Consider the following 16,475-nt stretch of genomic DNA (forward strand, 5'->3'; position numbering starts at 1 on the left):
CTGCCACAGACACAACCCCCCCCCCCCCCGGGCACAGATGCCCCCAGCAAATTCTGGGGGGTCAAAAACTGCGAAACATGGCAATTGTGCTCAAAACTGCAATTTGCTAACTGCACTTGTGAACATATATTACCTCTAGAGTGTGCGCATAAGAGAAAGCAGCCAATGATATTATATTTTTGGCTGGTTGAATAGTAAAATAAAAGCAAAATATTGTCTTTAGTACCACTTTAAATAAACTAATATCTCTTTATTTTTTTTAAATCAGGCAAAATAATACAACAAAAACATCATTCATTGAGGGCCTTATTTATCAAAGTCCGAATTTTTCTGATTATTTTGAAGAACAAAGTCAGACCAAACGCGAATCCCCGATTGGACCTTATTTATTATTAAAAAAAAAAATCACAATTTAATCAGATCGGGGACAAACACGGAAAAATGTAGCGAAAATCCGGATCGTACGAGTTTTTTCCCAAATAGCTCAATTTTTTTCTGGCTTTTTCCCGAAATCCCAGAATTGTTGGGATTTTTGCCCGAAAAGTACAATATAGTCTTATTATCAGGCTAACAGACCATAGCAACTTCCAAATAGCATAGGGACCTCTCCCATTGAGTTATATACAACCTCGGCAGGTCTTAGATGCTGGATTTTTGGATCCAGACTTTTTCCATCCTCGGGGTATAATAAATCTCCCACTAATAATTTGGATTTTATAGTTAAAAAAACTTGAATTCAGACTTTAATAAATAACCCCCTTACAGTTACATGACATCAAATATTGTTATAATGCTTCAGTCCAGTAATATCCAATTTGTAATTTTTTTAAAAAAATGGGTATTTTCTACATGTTTTTCTGTGCCCAATACAGTTATTGCATGGGTGACTTTCTCTTCATAATCGCTGACATACGAGCTGATTCCAAGATAACATAAAAATGGATAAATACTATACAGTTCCTAGTTACAATTCGTACAGACCCAACAGGCGTACAAAGGAAGGAAGGCTTATATTGCACACACAGAAACCAATCCAGAGGTGATATCTTCCAACTGAATTGTAAATGACTGGTGTGCCATGAGTCTGCTCCATCTGAATAACAGTTGGGGATTCGTTTTCGATGCTTTATTCACTATCACTACATATAAGAGATTTTTTCCTCATTCACATTTGTGTACGACTTCTCTTCTTCATTATAACCAGGTGGAAGCTTCTTGCAGGAGTTGTTGTCGTATCCATTCTGGCTGGATTTCTCCGTCACAGTCATCTTGACGTCGCTTTCAGGGTTATCTTTAAGGTCCTATTAGTAAAGAGAAATAAAATAATTACAAAACTTCTTAGAACCTGTCCCTAAATGCAAGAACTGGCTTAAAAGAGTTAACATTTAGCATGATGTAGAGAGTGATATTCTGAGACCATCTGCAATTGGTCTTCATTTTTTATTATTTGGGGTTTTTGAGTTATTTCGCTTTTTATTCAGCAGCTCTCCAGTTTGCTGTTTTGGCAATCTGGTTGCTAATTACCCTAGCATTACCATACATTCATTTGTATAAGAGACTGGAACATGAATACTGGAGAGGAGAGGTGTAGCCTTACAGAGCATTTGTTTTTAAGATGGGGTCAGACCCCATTTAAAAGCTGAAAAGAGTCAGAAGAAGAAGGCAAAGAATGAAAAAAAACTATATAAAAATAAATAATGATGAACAATTAAAAAGTTGCTTAGAACTGGCCATTCTACAACATACTTGAAGTTAACTTAAAGGTCAACCACATCTGTAAATATAGTAATACAGTAAATTGAGACTCCTGTTGACTGGTCAAGTCAGACTTAAAATGGAAAAACCGGCTAAATATGATCTCTATTTCTAAGCAGGGCCATATTTACTATAAAGGCACTCAAGAGCCCCTGCCTAAGGCTGCAGATCTGGGGGGTTGTCGTTGGATGCCTTTATGGTAAATTATTTAAAAAAAAAGTCCAACGTCACTTCCGAAAAAATCTGGCAATGGAGCTCAGGTAGGTACCATCCTCGATTAGCACATGCACAGTCAAGTTGGTCCTTCTACACTTGCACCAATTGAGGGTGGACTGAATTCTGTTTTGATTCCTACTTACAAAGCATAAAAAAATCATATCAGTATCTTAAAGTGAAATTGTTATATTGAAATATAATTGACTTGATATAATATGGTGAAATCCCATTACTTTGACACAACACTTATTTCAGATGATGTCTTTCACACTGGAACAAAACTTTCCAAAATGTTAATTCCTGCTTAAAATTTGCATTATGGATATCATAATGCAAATGGGTATTCGAGATCAGCTGTCTATTAGCTTTAAAGGAATAGTTCAGTGTGAAAATAAAAACTGGGTAAATAGATAGGCTGTGCAAAATAAAAAATGTTTCTAATATAGTTAGTTAGCCAAAAATGTAATGTATAAAGGCTGGCGTGAACAGATGTCTAATAAAACAGCCAGAATCCAACTTCCTGCTTTTCAGCTCTATAACTCTGAGTTAGTCAGCGACTTGAAGGGGGGCCACATGGTACATTTCTGTTCAGTGAGTTTGTAATTGACCCTCAGCATTCAGCTCAGATTCAAAAGCAACAGATATGACCCATTTGGCCCCCCCTCAAGTCTCTGATTGGTTACTGCCTGGTAACCAGGGTAACCAGTCAGTGTAAACCAAGAGAGCTGAAGTAGTGCTCTGACTGACTTGTTATACATCAAATCACTCCAGCCTTTATACATTACATTTTGGCTAACTAACTATATTAGAAACATGTTTTATTTTGCACATCCTATCTGTTTACCCAGTTTTTATTTTTACACTGAACAATTCCTTTAACATCCCATAGAGCAAAATAATTCCCGGGTGCTTAGAACTCACCAAATGCCAAAATCTGCTTTGATAAATGTATTTATTTTTTCTTTTTCTTTTTTTGTGAATGTGCTAACATTCCGGCTGTGAAAAATCCTTTAGAATTATACAGTTTGAATTTCAGTACATCTACCCTTGAACGTTATAAATAGTCGGAATAGAATTTCACAGGTTTGAGATCATGTTCCTCTTAACTATTAATGATTAAAGCAGATTAAAATCTAGAAAATATCTGGAAACAGAGCAAAAGTCAAATAGTTTAACTAAGTGAGATCTAAACTTTGTACCTATTTATTGTTGAAGATATTTTATGACTGTTAGCTGTTCTGTTTATTACCGTTGGTAAGTGTTTGCCTGTTTCAATAGTTTGATTTGAAAAATGCTTGTAGTTTCATATATATATATATATATATATATATATATATATATATATATATATATATATATATATATATTCCAAAAAAAATAATCCAAAAAATAAAACCGCACTCCAAGGTCTTGAAATGGTGAAAATAGTGGAAAATGTATTTCAACGTTTCGAAACGCTGACTCAGGCCGTCTTCAGGAAGTGAAGTATCCGGAAGGGTGATCTAACGGACCTGTTTTGTCCAATGATCTACTACTGTGATCACCTGGTCATCAGCTTAAGATCTACAGGTAGATCAAAACCTACCATATGGGTACCCTTAATTCAAACAGTACAGTGTTACATCTCTCAGAGTTCATAATCTTGATTAAAAATTGTTAAAGCTGCATATGCGGCAGAAAAAAATTTGTGTGGTCATACAATGACAAAAAGCATTAAATGACCAAAGCTTCCTCTCTGGCTCAAAGAAGTCCATTTAGTAATTGAGAAAAAAACCTTTCTGTAAGTAAACTACCATCAATCCCACCTTTATTTAACATTATGCTTATTTTTTGAGCGTAAAGTTGAAGAAGCAGGAGCTGGAAGTACTTGTCATTGTAGCTGCTGTATTGTCCACTAGGCATAATTGTGACACAGATTTCCCCTCACTCCTTAAATATTGTCTTACACACACAGAGGACGAATAATTAATTATCAAACAGTGTGTTATTCATAGTGATTAGGACATTATTTATCACTGTCATTGATGCTTCTTACAACAACTCAAAAACTGGGGAGAGATAGAGATATTGAAGACTCTAGATACAGCAAAAAGGCAAGAGAAGGATGGAATGGGGTATACCAAACCAGTGTGGATAGAGATTTGCTGTAGATTTAGATATGCAATACTTATATTGCTAGCTTGGTGCCTTGGGTCCTGATAGTTGTTTGGTAGCACTTAGAGGACTATTAGACCTTATGGGGCTTTGTTTGAAAATATTCTTTATCCATAAGCCTCTAAATCTTGCCTTCAAGGCAGTGTCGGACTAGGACACAAAGGGCTCATGCAAAAACTTAGACCTGGGGCCCACCAAAAAACCTTAGACCAAGGGCCCACCAAAAAACCTAAGACTCAGTACGATTATTCTTCCTCTTCTCACTCAACCTCTATTCTCCTATTCTCTCTTTACATACTATAATCTAGTTTTCCAACTATTTAGCCTCTTTTTTTCCACATAGAAATAGGGAATGGCCATGAGATAGGCCAAATGTTTAGCAGCATGAAGGCCCACTGACAGCTGGGACCACTGGAAGTTTTCCTGGTATCCCGGTGGGCCAGTCCAACACTACCTCAAGATAGTTATTACCTTTGAGGCCACTTGGTGCAATATCAGATCACTATTAAAGATGATCCTGTGGTAGGTAGCTCTCTCCAGGCAGTCTGGCAGGTCAATTATTTAAATACTTTTGTACAATTGTATTATTCTAGTTCAGATTGTGTGTCTGTGAATAGTAGATTAACACTTGGGGGCCTGGCGATTAATGATCTAATAAGAATGATGAAGTATAGAAGTGAAAGGGGTTTGTTGGGTATGTTTGCTTGTACTATTCCCAGAAGAAGACAAGAGCTAAAGTTGGAATTAGAGTGATGGGAATTGCTAGGATCTGACAAATCTGTTCATCGACGTTGTTCCAAAATGTACAGATTTCTGGGCCTTTTCACTAGAAGTTGACAGAGTTACCTACATGGCCACACCTTCTCCAGCATTTGTTGGAGGCATTGCAATATTGCTTCAACATGTTTTTTCTTTTCTATTAAACTCTAACAAAAAATATACTTACAAAGTCTTCTTCTTCTCTGTCATGCTCCACGCCACACCAGCATTTGGTTTTGTATTTGTCGGACCAGAAACAGAAAAGGTTGCAGACGGGCCTTATCAACAGGGGCTTAATATTCTTTCCATGTTCATGACCTGCATAAGGTAAAGTTTAGGGTTCAGACCAAACCTTGGTTGCTAAAGGCAGATAGTCAAGATTATAAAAAGCACTGGTACATAAAATGGGGAAAAATAAATGCTCAATACTAATGTCAGATTGATACTGAAATTTAGGTTAATACTCAGGTATTAACATTTAAAGGATCAATAACATTTTCCCATATGGTGTCAAAAGGTTCTTTTGAAATGCCTAGGGCAGTGCCTAAGTTTATTTGCTAACTAGCATTAACTAGCAAGAACAGGCATTTGTTGTTTTTTTTGTTTTCTAAATAAAGAACAGTTCCTTGTGCACTTCTAAGAATAACCAACACCACCAACAGCTTGGAAACGATTTTGCACTGATGTATTGATATTCCACACTGGTTAGGAGTCCCACTAAGTTCTTTGTACTCCTGGGCAGGATCAATTTATCTTCCAGGTGAAATAGAATTAAATTCTGTTTATGTAGATTATCACTTGAGCCCACTGACTTGGATGGATTCTGTTCTCGGGATAGCCTAGGTCACTAGTACCCTTGCCTTGAGGCAGAGCCACCTGCTTGGCTGTAAGAGCAGTTCTTTGCTTTTCTGTGCTGTGGAGAGATATCCCTATTCTCTCCCATTGGTAACTCCGAGTCCATTAAAACTCTGTGATTGCTTTGTTCTGGGTCCTAACGCTTTGTGAATTCATAATCCACAGAGTTTGTGTCAAAAAAAACTTTGTCTTTCACTTCAAGTGGTCTCCAGTAACTAAATTTCCCTGACACAGGGAACCATGCAATCTCAAAGTAGGCTTAGGCTCTGGTGTGTTGCAAACCATAACAATTGCCTTCAGCTCTCACTTATTTCCACCACTAAACCATATCACAGCAATAACATTTATGACATTAAGAGGGTTGTTTACAAAAAAAAAACAGAATTTATCTCATTATTTAAATAAAAAAACCATGACCAAATTCTAATACCTGATTTTACCTTATTTATTATTAAAAAAAGCTTGATTTAATCGGTTAAGGTAAAAACTCAATAAAATTGAATGAAAACCCAAATTGTACGAGTTTTTTCCCCCGCATTGTTTTTTTCGGGCTCTTTCCCGAAAACCCCAATTTTTTGGATTTTTGGCCGAAAAGTCAGAAATGATTTGATTTTTGGGGCTAATTCCAGAGTAGACCACAGAAACTTTAAAATAGGATAGGGACCTCTGCCATTGGGGGGAACTCTAGGAAGCACTGTCCTACCCTGCTCTTGTGCCGACAAAGAGATATATTGAGATGCACTTCTAATATGCAGCCTTTTGATAGTATTGTAGGGCATATTCAACATACTGTAACTTATTTTTGGGTGTACAATATTATAACAACTGTGGACCAATCTCAGTTTTGCAGATAAATTAATATTGTCTGCAAACTAAAAATATTCTGTAAATTGTGACTTACCGACCCACATTAAATTGGCAACCCTTTTTGGGACATGACTCATAAATAAATATATTCTGCAGAAGAACGTACTGAAAACAGTCAGGAAGTAAGAATTCTTACCTGTAACAAAGCTAATCAGCAGCCCAGATATAATACATGCTAGGCATCCAACAGCACTGTAGTACAGATAGGACAAGCTGTACCAGTTATCTGCTAACAATGACCTGGAAATAATGGATTATACAGTTAACTAAGTAAACCATCATATCTTATCCAAATACATGCAAACTGTTGACTGTCAGAAATGTTTAAATACATCAATTACAGAGGAAAATATTGCTTCTGTTGTCAAGCCTGCCAGTGTAATCAGTAGTGTTTTAAAAAGTGTTTTAAAGTTCTCCTTTTAGTTAACTTTTAGGGGTCAAATTGAAAATTCAAATTTTGAGTTTATTTTAGTGTAATTTGACTAGGGAATAGTCCAAATTTGATTTGAGTTAAAAAAAGTGTGACATTCAAATTTCAAAAGATATCATGTACTGTCCCTTTAAGAATTCAGACTCAACTATTTGCCATCTAAAACCTGGAAAATTTGTGTTTTAGCCTATGGGGGACCTCCTACAATCCATTTGGAGTTGTTTGGTGGACTTTAAAAAGAAAAAAAGTTTGATTCAAATATGCAGGTCGATCCTATTCACCCGAATTTATAAAATTTTAATTTTTTAATAAATTTTGGTCGTCTGTTTTTCAAATTTCAAGTTTGTGGGAAATTTTACAAATTTCAAGTTTGTGGGAAATTTTACAAACTCCCATAAACTCTAAATTCGACCCTTGATAAATATGCCCGTTAGTATGATGTAGAGAGTGATATTCTGAGATCATTTGCAATTGATTTACATTTTTTATTATTTGTGGTTTTTGAGTTATTTAGCTTTTTATTCAGTGCCTCTCCAGTTTGCAATTTCAGCAATCCTGGTTGCTAGGATCCACATTAACCTAGCAACCATGCATTGATTTAAGTAAGAGACTGGAATATGATTAGGAGAGGCCTGAATAGAAAGTAGTAGCAATAACAATAGTAGCAATAACAATACATTTGTAGTCTTACAGAGTATTTGTGTTTTTTAGATGGGGTCAGTGACCCCCATTTGAAAGCTGAAAAGAGTCAGAAGCAGAAGGCAAATAATTAAAAAATAAATAATGTAGACCAATTGAAAAGTTGCTTAGTTGGCCATTCTATAAGTTAACTTATAGGTGAACCACCCCTATAAAAGTATTGACAACCCAAGTGATGTTGCATCCCGCTGTACAATTAATTTCCCATCATGGGAGTTATATAAGAGAGACACGTTATACAATATAATGTTACCTTGCCGGAGGTGGAGTGGTGGCCAGTACTGAAGCAATTGTTGTTGAAATTGTCTCTGTTGCATTAACAGTCATGTTGGCTAGCAGGCACCCATCGGTTCTCAATAGAAGTGGGATCGTTTTAGATACTGGGGCAGGGAAAATGAATCCTCCAATACCAACCCAAAAAGACATGGTGAATCCGATCATGAGACCTCCTAATGCCCCCTATAAAAGGAATGCAGGCTATTAGCAAAAATTAAATATTATTTTTTTTGTAATTTTAAGATGAAGGACGGTACATGCTTTCATGAAACATTTCTGATTAGGACTAATTAGGACTAGAGGCACTTTTTTCTAATTAGAAATTTTGACCTCTGAGAAATTCCCAAATGCCAATTCTCCCCACAATTCAGCATTAGTTGCTAAGTGCCAAAAATGGTTCTCCAGTTCTTTGTCTAAGCAAACAGTTGTATTATTCTATCTACAAATTAAGCTTGGGTGCTACAAAAGCTGCAATGGAGACTAGAGTAATAGCAACTTATGTTAAAGGGGTGGTTCACCTTTAAGTAGTGATGGGCGAAAAATTAGCGAATTTCCCACAAAATTCGCGAAACGGTGAAAAATTTGTGCAAAATCGTGAAATCGGAAAGTTCCCGAAAAAATCTTTAGATTCAAACGTTTTCACAAAAAAAATTGTGTAAATCGGATGTTTTCACACAAAAATCGTGAAATTTGAAGGATTCCACTCAAAAATCATAAAATTTGAAGGATTTCACTCAAAAATTGTGAAATTTGAAGGATTTCACTCAAAAATCGTGAAATTTGAAGGATTTCACTCAAAAATCGTGAAATTTGAAGGTTTTGACTTAAAAATCGTGAAAATCTGCCATTTTCCTGAAATAATCGTGAAAATCGAAAATTTTCACCGGCGAATTTTCACGGGAGATTCGCGAATTTATTCGCTGGCGGCGAAATGTGGAAATTCGCGGCAAATTTGTGCCAGGCGAATTTATTCGCCCATCACTACCTTTAAGTTAATTATTAGCAGGGGAGGTACACCTTTAAGTAGTGATGGGCGAATTTCCCGCAAAATTAGCGAAACAGAGAAAAATTTGCGCAAAATCGTGAAATTGGAAAGTTCCCGAAAAAATCTTGAAATTTAAAGGTTTTCACTCAAAAATTTTGAAATTTGAAGGATTTCACTCAAAAATTGTGAAATTTGAAGGATTTCACTCAAAAATCGTGAAATTTTAAGGACTTCACTCAAAAATCATGAAATTTGAAGGTTTTCTCTTAAAAATCGTGAACATCTGAATTTTCCTGAAAAAATTGTGAAAATCGAAAATTTTCACCGTGAGATTCTCAAATTTATTCGCTGGCGGCGAGTCGCGGAAATTCGCCGCAAATTCATGCCAGCCAAATTTATTTGCCCATCACTACATTTCAGTTAACTATTAGTATTTTTTAGGACAATTGTAAGCAATTTTTATTTTTTTTTCATATAGTTTTTTAATTATTTTCCTTTTTTTCTGACTCTTTCCAGCTTTCAAATGGGAGTCACTGACCCCATCTAAACAACAAATTCTCTGTAAGGCTACAAATGTATTGTTACTGCTACTTTTTATTACTCATCTTTCCATTCAGACCCCTACTATTCATGTCTCTTATTCAAATCAATGCACGGTTGTTAGGGTAATTTGGACCCTAGTTACCAGATTGCTGAAATAGCTGAAAATGGAGAGCTGCTGTATAAAAAGCTAAATAACTCAAAAACCACAAGTAATAAAAATGAAAACCAATTACAAATTGTCTCAGAATATCTCTCTCTACATCAAATTAAAAATTAACTCAGCTGAACTCCCCCTTTAACTAAATAGGGCTAAATGGTATCTGCTTGATGAAAATCTCACTTAAGTCACTTAAATAACTAGTGCTAAATGGTCAAAGGAGTTATGGCTTTACCTTCCAGTTTGTCCATGGGAATATGATGCCCAACGTAAATAAGCCGAGCATAGGTCCCCCGCACATTCCATGAATACTTAGAGCAGCCTATGGGGAAAAAATGTATTCGATTAGGTGAAAATATTGTTGGAAATACAAAAGTGTCATGCAATGCCTCATTAGGTTATTACAGCTGCCCAATGTCATATCAAATAAGAATCTTATCAAGTAGATGGTCCAGGCAGCTATCCCATTCTGCAGGACAGCACCACTATATAGGCAAGATGTAGTACTACTTACCTGCACAACTCCACCCATAAAGGATGCTACAACGGCCATTACAGTGCACAGAATACCAAACAAAACACCTAGAATAAAACAGATACTGCTGTTCATACATACATCCCACGTCCATGACATATCACTAATACGTACAATCATTCATGGGCATGGACTGTGGCTGTAGCTGCTGGTGGAGCCCATTGTTTAAAGGAACAGTAACACCAAAAAACTAAAGTGTTTTAAATTAATGAAAATATCATATAGTGTTGCACTGCACTGGTAAAACTGATTTGTTTGCTTCAGAAACACTACTATAGTTCATATAAACAAGCTGTTTAGTAGCAATGGTGGCAATTGAAAAAAGGCTATATGGCACTGGTTAAACAGAGGATACCAGATACACCATTATGTTCTACAGAGCTTATCTGCTATGTAACCTGAGCCTTTTCTCCTTTGTATGGCTGCCCTCATTTCTACACAGAAGCTTATTTATGTAAACAATAGTAGTGTTTCCAAAGCAAACACACCAGTTTTACCAGTGCAGGTGAAAACTGCCTTATATTTTTATTCCTTTAAATGAGCTTTTATTAACTTTTATTTATTAACTAGTTGAAAGAGATAAGAGCTTAGCCAAGGCTGGCAATATGTTACCCTATTAAACATCCTTAGAGAAACTGGTATTTATTTCACTATATTTGGCCCATGGCTACAGGAGCATCTAGAGGTTTTCCTTAGAGTCGTGATCTACAACCAGTGGCTTTTGAGTGGCTTGTAAGCATGTTGCTCACCAACTCGGGTATTGCTACCAGTGACCACAAGCGGGTTCTTATTTGAATTCCTGGTTTGGAGGCAAGTTTTGGTTGCATAAAAGCCGGGTGTGCTGCTCAACAAAGCCTCCTGTAGGCTGCCAGTCTATATAGGGACTACTAAATGGCCAATCAATTTTGAGACACCCAGGAACATTTTTTTATTGTTGTGTTGTTCCCCAACTCTTTTTACATCTCATGTGGCTCACAGGTATAAAATGGTTGGGGACCCCCGTCCTAGAGAATGAAAGGGAATGGGTTGGCCATGTTTCTTTTTCCTCTTGGACATTCTTCCTGGAGGAGGATGTATATGGGAAAGAGGCTTGCAAACATGAAACAAGCAGAGATATATAAGTGACTCACATAATCCCTTGCTGATCCAAGTACTTTTCCTATCAGAGATATTCTTGAAAAAGTTCTTGACGATGTCTTCAAAAGTTACAGTAGCGAGAGCATTGATACTGGCAGCCACCGTACTAGAAGCGACAGACACATTTCATATCATGTAAGAGTTTTGAAGGGAAAAGCAAGAAATTAAACCCATCATGTGATGATTCATATAAAATAAATAGATCATGGAGGAAGAGTAGGTCATGGAGGAGGAAATATGATTTAGATGATGTGCTGGTTTTATAGGTGTATTTATGCAAATAAAGCAGGAATTCTGATAATGTAGTATGAAGATGTTTCCTTATTGTTGTCTCCTTATGTTTATATATGGTAGAGTTCAGGAACTCCTCCTATTTTAAGGTATATGGGAAACTTTCAAAAATATTTCACCCAAATCTGCACCAATCAGAAGCCAGCTTGCCAGAACTACCTCACTTATCTTATCTTTATCTAACATAAGGGGATTAGCTGTTCCATTTTTAATTGTGAGAGTTATATTAAAGTCATATGACAGTAGGATGTGCGTGTTTAGAACTAAAAAAATACTCTTATTTTTTCCTGCATAATTAGGCTACTGGCCTTGGAGAGTATAAAATGTTTAAATCTTTTAAAATTCATTGTTTGTCAGAACTGAGGATAGTTTTACCAATAGAGGAAGCGATAACCATAAATTGGTGGCTATGGACTACTAGAAAGGAAAAATACTTTTTAAATCTTTTGCCTCTGCTATTACACCTCCCCTTAAAGGGATGGTTCACCTTTAAGTTAACTTTTAGAATAGCTAATTCTAAGCGACTTTGATGTTTTCTTTTTTTTTTTCTATAGTTTTTTGAATTATTTGTTGACTTATTCTGAGTCTTTCAGTAAAGTACCACTGGACTCAGCTAAGCCTTCGCCTGTGCGCAGGCGTAGGGGTGTGCAGGGTTCTGTGCATTCTTGGCGCTTGTTGCCTGTGCATGCGTCTTTGCGCGCACGTGTGCGACCGTTTATTCGGACGCTCATGTCGCAACAAATGCGGACGCGCTATGTTTGACGCACAGCGTCATCACGCTGCGCCCTACCGTTTGGCACCAAAATCGTCCCATTAAATAGACGTCTGAGGAAGTAAACAGCGCTTGGTTATTTTCCTAGCTTGTGATTCTCACTTGTGAACGTTTCCTGTGTGATTAGGCTTGCTTTTGATATTTATGATCTTCTGGTGTTTGACCTCGGCCTGTCCCTGACTTTGTTTAACTTCAGCCTGCCTACCAATCTCTGCCTGCTTCCGACTTCAGCCTGCCTAGTGACTTCTGCCTGTCGTTCCCTGCGCTGAGTTCTCTTTGATTGGCTGTTACACCTAAGCAGTTTTAACTGCTTGAACTCTTCAAGTAATTGGCTTTAACATTCCTGACACTTTTCCAACGGACCCCATCTAAAAAAACATATGCTCTGTGAGCCATTTAGGGGGTTATTTACTAAACTCCGAAAGCAAAAAATCACAAAAAAATCTTGATTTTTTGTTTTTATAAAATCGGACCTTTAACAAATCAAAAATTTTTGTGAATTTATTAAACCCTGAGGATGGAAAAGTCTGAATCAGAAAATCCGGTTGCATATATGTCAATGGGAGAAGTCCCAATGATTTTTTGATTTGTGCTGGGTTTCGAGCAATACCCGGTTTAGTTTTCAGGCAAAAATCTGAGTTTTCCAGTGAAAAATCCAAAAAAATCGTTAAAATCAGATGAAAAATCCGAAAAAATCGTGAAAATTGGATTTTTTCCCATGAAAGCAAATCTTCGGGAAAAAAATAAATAAGCATAAAAAACCCAAGCTGATTTGATCAGCGTTTGTAGGACACATTGTCCATTTAAACGATCATTTCGAGATAATCGTGGTCTCACGAAGATGGTTGGATCTTTGAAAAATCTTTACACCTTTGGCCAGCTTTATTGTTATTGCTACTTTTTGTTACCGTATATACTCGCGTATAAGCCGAGTTTTTCAGCACCCAAAATGTGCTGAAAAACTCAAACTCGGCTTATACGCGGGTCATACCTCTGCTCTTCCCTCTGTCCTTCCCTCTGTCACCTCTGCCCCAGCCGGACTGCCTGTGACTGCCTGTGTCGCCGCCCGGAGCAGGTCCAGGAGCTCCGGGCGGCGCGTCCTTCCCTGCCGGCGTTCGCTTTCAAAATGGCGGCGCCCATGGCCGCCACGTGGGTAGCGGCGCCGGCCGCTACCCACGTGGCGGCCATGGGCGCCGCCATTTTGAAAGCGAACGCCGGCAGGGAAGGACGCGCCGCCCGGAGCTCCTGGACCTGCTCCGGGCGGCGACACAGGCAGTCACAGGCAGTCCGGCTGGGGCAGAGGTGACAGAGGGAAGGACAGAGGGAAGAGCAGAGGTGACAGAGGGAAGGACAGAGGGAAGAGCAGCCAGGGTGGGGAGAGCGACAGATGGGGGGGGAAGTGGCAGAGGGAAGCAAACATGAAATAGGGGTGGCAGAGGGAAGCAAACATGAAATCCGGTCGGCGACACAGTCAGTCACAGACAGTAACAGGTACCTGCCCAGTGTCCCCCAATTGTTGCGGCTGGGTCACATTCACATTTTGAAATCTGACATGGGGCCCCTAGGCTTATACACGAGTCAATACATTTTTCCAGTTTTCTTAGGTAAATTAGGTACCTCGGCTTATACACGGGTCGGCTTATACACGAGTATATACGGTACTCATCTTTCTATTCAAACCCTCCCCTTTTCATATTCCAGTCTCTTATTCTAACATTTTTTTCAAGCCTTCATTGTTTCCAGTGTCGGACTGGAATGCCAGGGGCCCACCAGAAAACTTTAGATGGTAGGCCCATCGGTAAACGGTGACCAAACGATTATTCCTCCTCTCTGTAGTCAACCTCTTTATTCTCCTAGTCTTTTATATATACTTACTGTACTTTATTATTATTACTATACTTCCATTATTAAGCCTCTTTTTTACCATAAAGGAATAGGGAATGATCATGAAATAGAGCAAATGGTTAGAAGCAAGAGGCCCACTGACACCTGGGCCCACCGGGAATTTTCCTGGTATCCCGGTGGTCCAGTCCGACACTGATTGTTTCATTGGGATTCTGGGAATAATATAGAATTCTACATCCAAAAATGAAGCAGCTTGCCATTTCCCACTCATATTTGTAAACAGAAGCTTTGTTGATAAGTAATGTCCTATGTGTAGCCTACTCTTATGTTTAATTAAACACAAAGTCCTGCTTATGAATAGACTATACATTCTCTTTTATTCCATTTTAATAGTATGATGATGACGAAATAAAAGTTACCTTAATGTTCCACTGAAGGCACATGCAACAAATAGTCCAGGAAGCCCCGGCATTTTTTCAAATATGTTCATTACAAAATATGGCATCATCTAAAAAAAAGATAAAGTTATAAGAAGTCCTTGGGTAATGCTCTGCACTGCTGTATGGCTGGGGCTGCAGGACCCATGGCAGATGCCCACCCTTAAAGAAAGCTCTGAATTTCTGCCTTGTTTTAAAATTATAATTTTGCCTTTAGTGATACTGCATAATGTATATAATCTATAAATGGGGGGTTTGCAGTGGTGTAAAAAAATTTCTGTACATCAGAAAAATAAATTTTTGCAAAGAGTTTGTTCTGAGATAGTATTGTAAATGATGTAAAGTCAAGTAGCATTTATAATTCATGCACTACACTAAGGGAGCTTTTTATTCAACAAGATTTGTGGTGCTGTACTTCTAGGGGCAGATTTACTAAGGGTCGAATTTCGAAGTTAAAAAAACTTCAAAATTCGACCCTCGAATTGAAATCCTTTGACTTCGAATATTGAAGCCAAAGGATTTTTCACCAAATTTAGCGTTCGAAAAGAAATCGTTCGATCGAACGATTGAATCCATTTTTAACGATCGATCGAAGGATTTTTATTCGTCCAAAAAAAACTCTGGAAGTATGAAGTCGAAGAGACAGTACTTTGATTATTGAATGGTCGAATAGTCGAACGATTTTTACTTCGAATTGTTGTTGAATGGTCAAATATAGCCTATTCGATGGTCAAAGTACCTACAAATTTACTTCGAAATTCGAACTTTTTGAAATTCAAACCATTCACTTGAGCTTAGTAAATCTGCCCCCAAGAGTTTCATCCTACTGTATATTTACATATACAGTGAAACATTAGCATGCCCTGATTATAAGTTTTCCCTCATATTACCGCATTTTGTGGTCAAAATATATGTATATACCAATATATTATGTATAATGAATTTTGCATTTCCATGATTTTACATTTTCCCATATTTTAAATTTTTTTTCTGGTCATCTAAAATTGTGGTTCTACTAGTGTTAGTAAGTTAAGGGAAATGGCAGAGGTAGAGAAGGGAACCTTAAAAACAGCAAGAGTTATACAGAATGGCCGATTTATTGAAGGTTGAGATACAAATTTTATTCAAAAGATTTCTCTCCTGAGGATCAAATTCTACTCAAACCTCAAATCGAGATGCATTCAAACCAATACATTCATCTTGAGAATTCTAGATTTGCTTTTTCAAAAAATCAGCCTGTTCTTAAACCATGTGTTTTACACTTGTTGGGGCCTATTCATCAAAGGTCATATTATAGTGGTTTTTGAAACCACGACTAAACTCACAAACTCTAAAACTATGAATGTCATGACATTTATTAAAAAAACAATACAAAAATTACAGATTGAAAATGAATCTGAGCGATGCACTAAAAAAAGATATGACTACCTTGAAAACATCTAATGAGTTTTTCGGACAATTCCTAGAGAAATTTTTTTTAAAAGACCTCTAAATGTCCGAATTGATTTGAAATGGTCCAATAGGACCAGCACAGCTCCCATTGACTTCTGTAGCACCTCAACAACATTCATCTGGCAAAGTTTTGTATTAGAGGATTTCGTGCTTTTTTCACTTAATAAATCTTGAATTTTTAGAGCTATTTTTGAAAATATGGGAAATCCACAAATTTTTGGAAAAAAAATTTGATTGTTAAGGACCCCAAGTATTACAAAAACAGAGAATTTAAATGTTTTGCATCTTTATAAATATCCCTCATCGTTTC

At 37.2% G+C, this 16,475-nt stretch overlaps 1 protein-coding gene across 2 annotated transcripts in view; it reads right to left on the reverse strand.

The window, feature by feature from the left end:
- Window positions 1-223: 223 nt before the first annotated feature.
- The window catches only part of slc5a12.L (solute carrier family 5 member 12 L homeolog), a 36,699-nt gene continuing 20,447 nt past the window's right edge, over window positions 224-16,475 (reverse strand). For both annotated transcript variants that reach the window (XM_018257032.2, XM_041589953.1), the window contains exons 8-15: window positions 14,696-14,784; window positions 11,362-11,474; window positions 10,211-10,278; window positions 9,932-10,018; window positions 7,989-8,194; window positions 6,743-6,846; window positions 5,072-5,202; window positions 224-1,301 (exon numbers count right to left, since the gene is read on the reverse strand). In XM_018257032.2, coding sequence (XP_018112521.1) covers window positions 1,140-1,301; window positions 5,072-5,202; window positions 6,743-6,846; window positions 7,989-8,194; window positions 9,932-10,018; window positions 10,211-10,278; window positions 11,362-11,474; window positions 14,696-14,784 — 960 coding nt within the window. In that variant the 3' untranslated portion in view covers window positions 224-1,139. The remainder of the gene's footprint in view (window positions 1,302-5,071; window positions 5,203-6,742; window positions 6,847-7,988; window positions 8,195-9,931; window positions 10,019-10,210; window positions 10,279-11,361; window positions 11,475-14,695; window positions 14,785-16,475) is intronic.

This window comes from Xenopus laevis, chromosome 4L, assembly GCF_017654675.1.
Source record: "Xenopus laevis strain J_2021 chromosome 4L, Xenopus_laevis_v10.1, whole genome shotgun sequence".
In the NCBI taxonomy this organism is placed as follows: Eukaryota; Metazoa; Chordata; class Amphibia; order Anura; family Pipidae; genus Xenopus; species Xenopus laevis.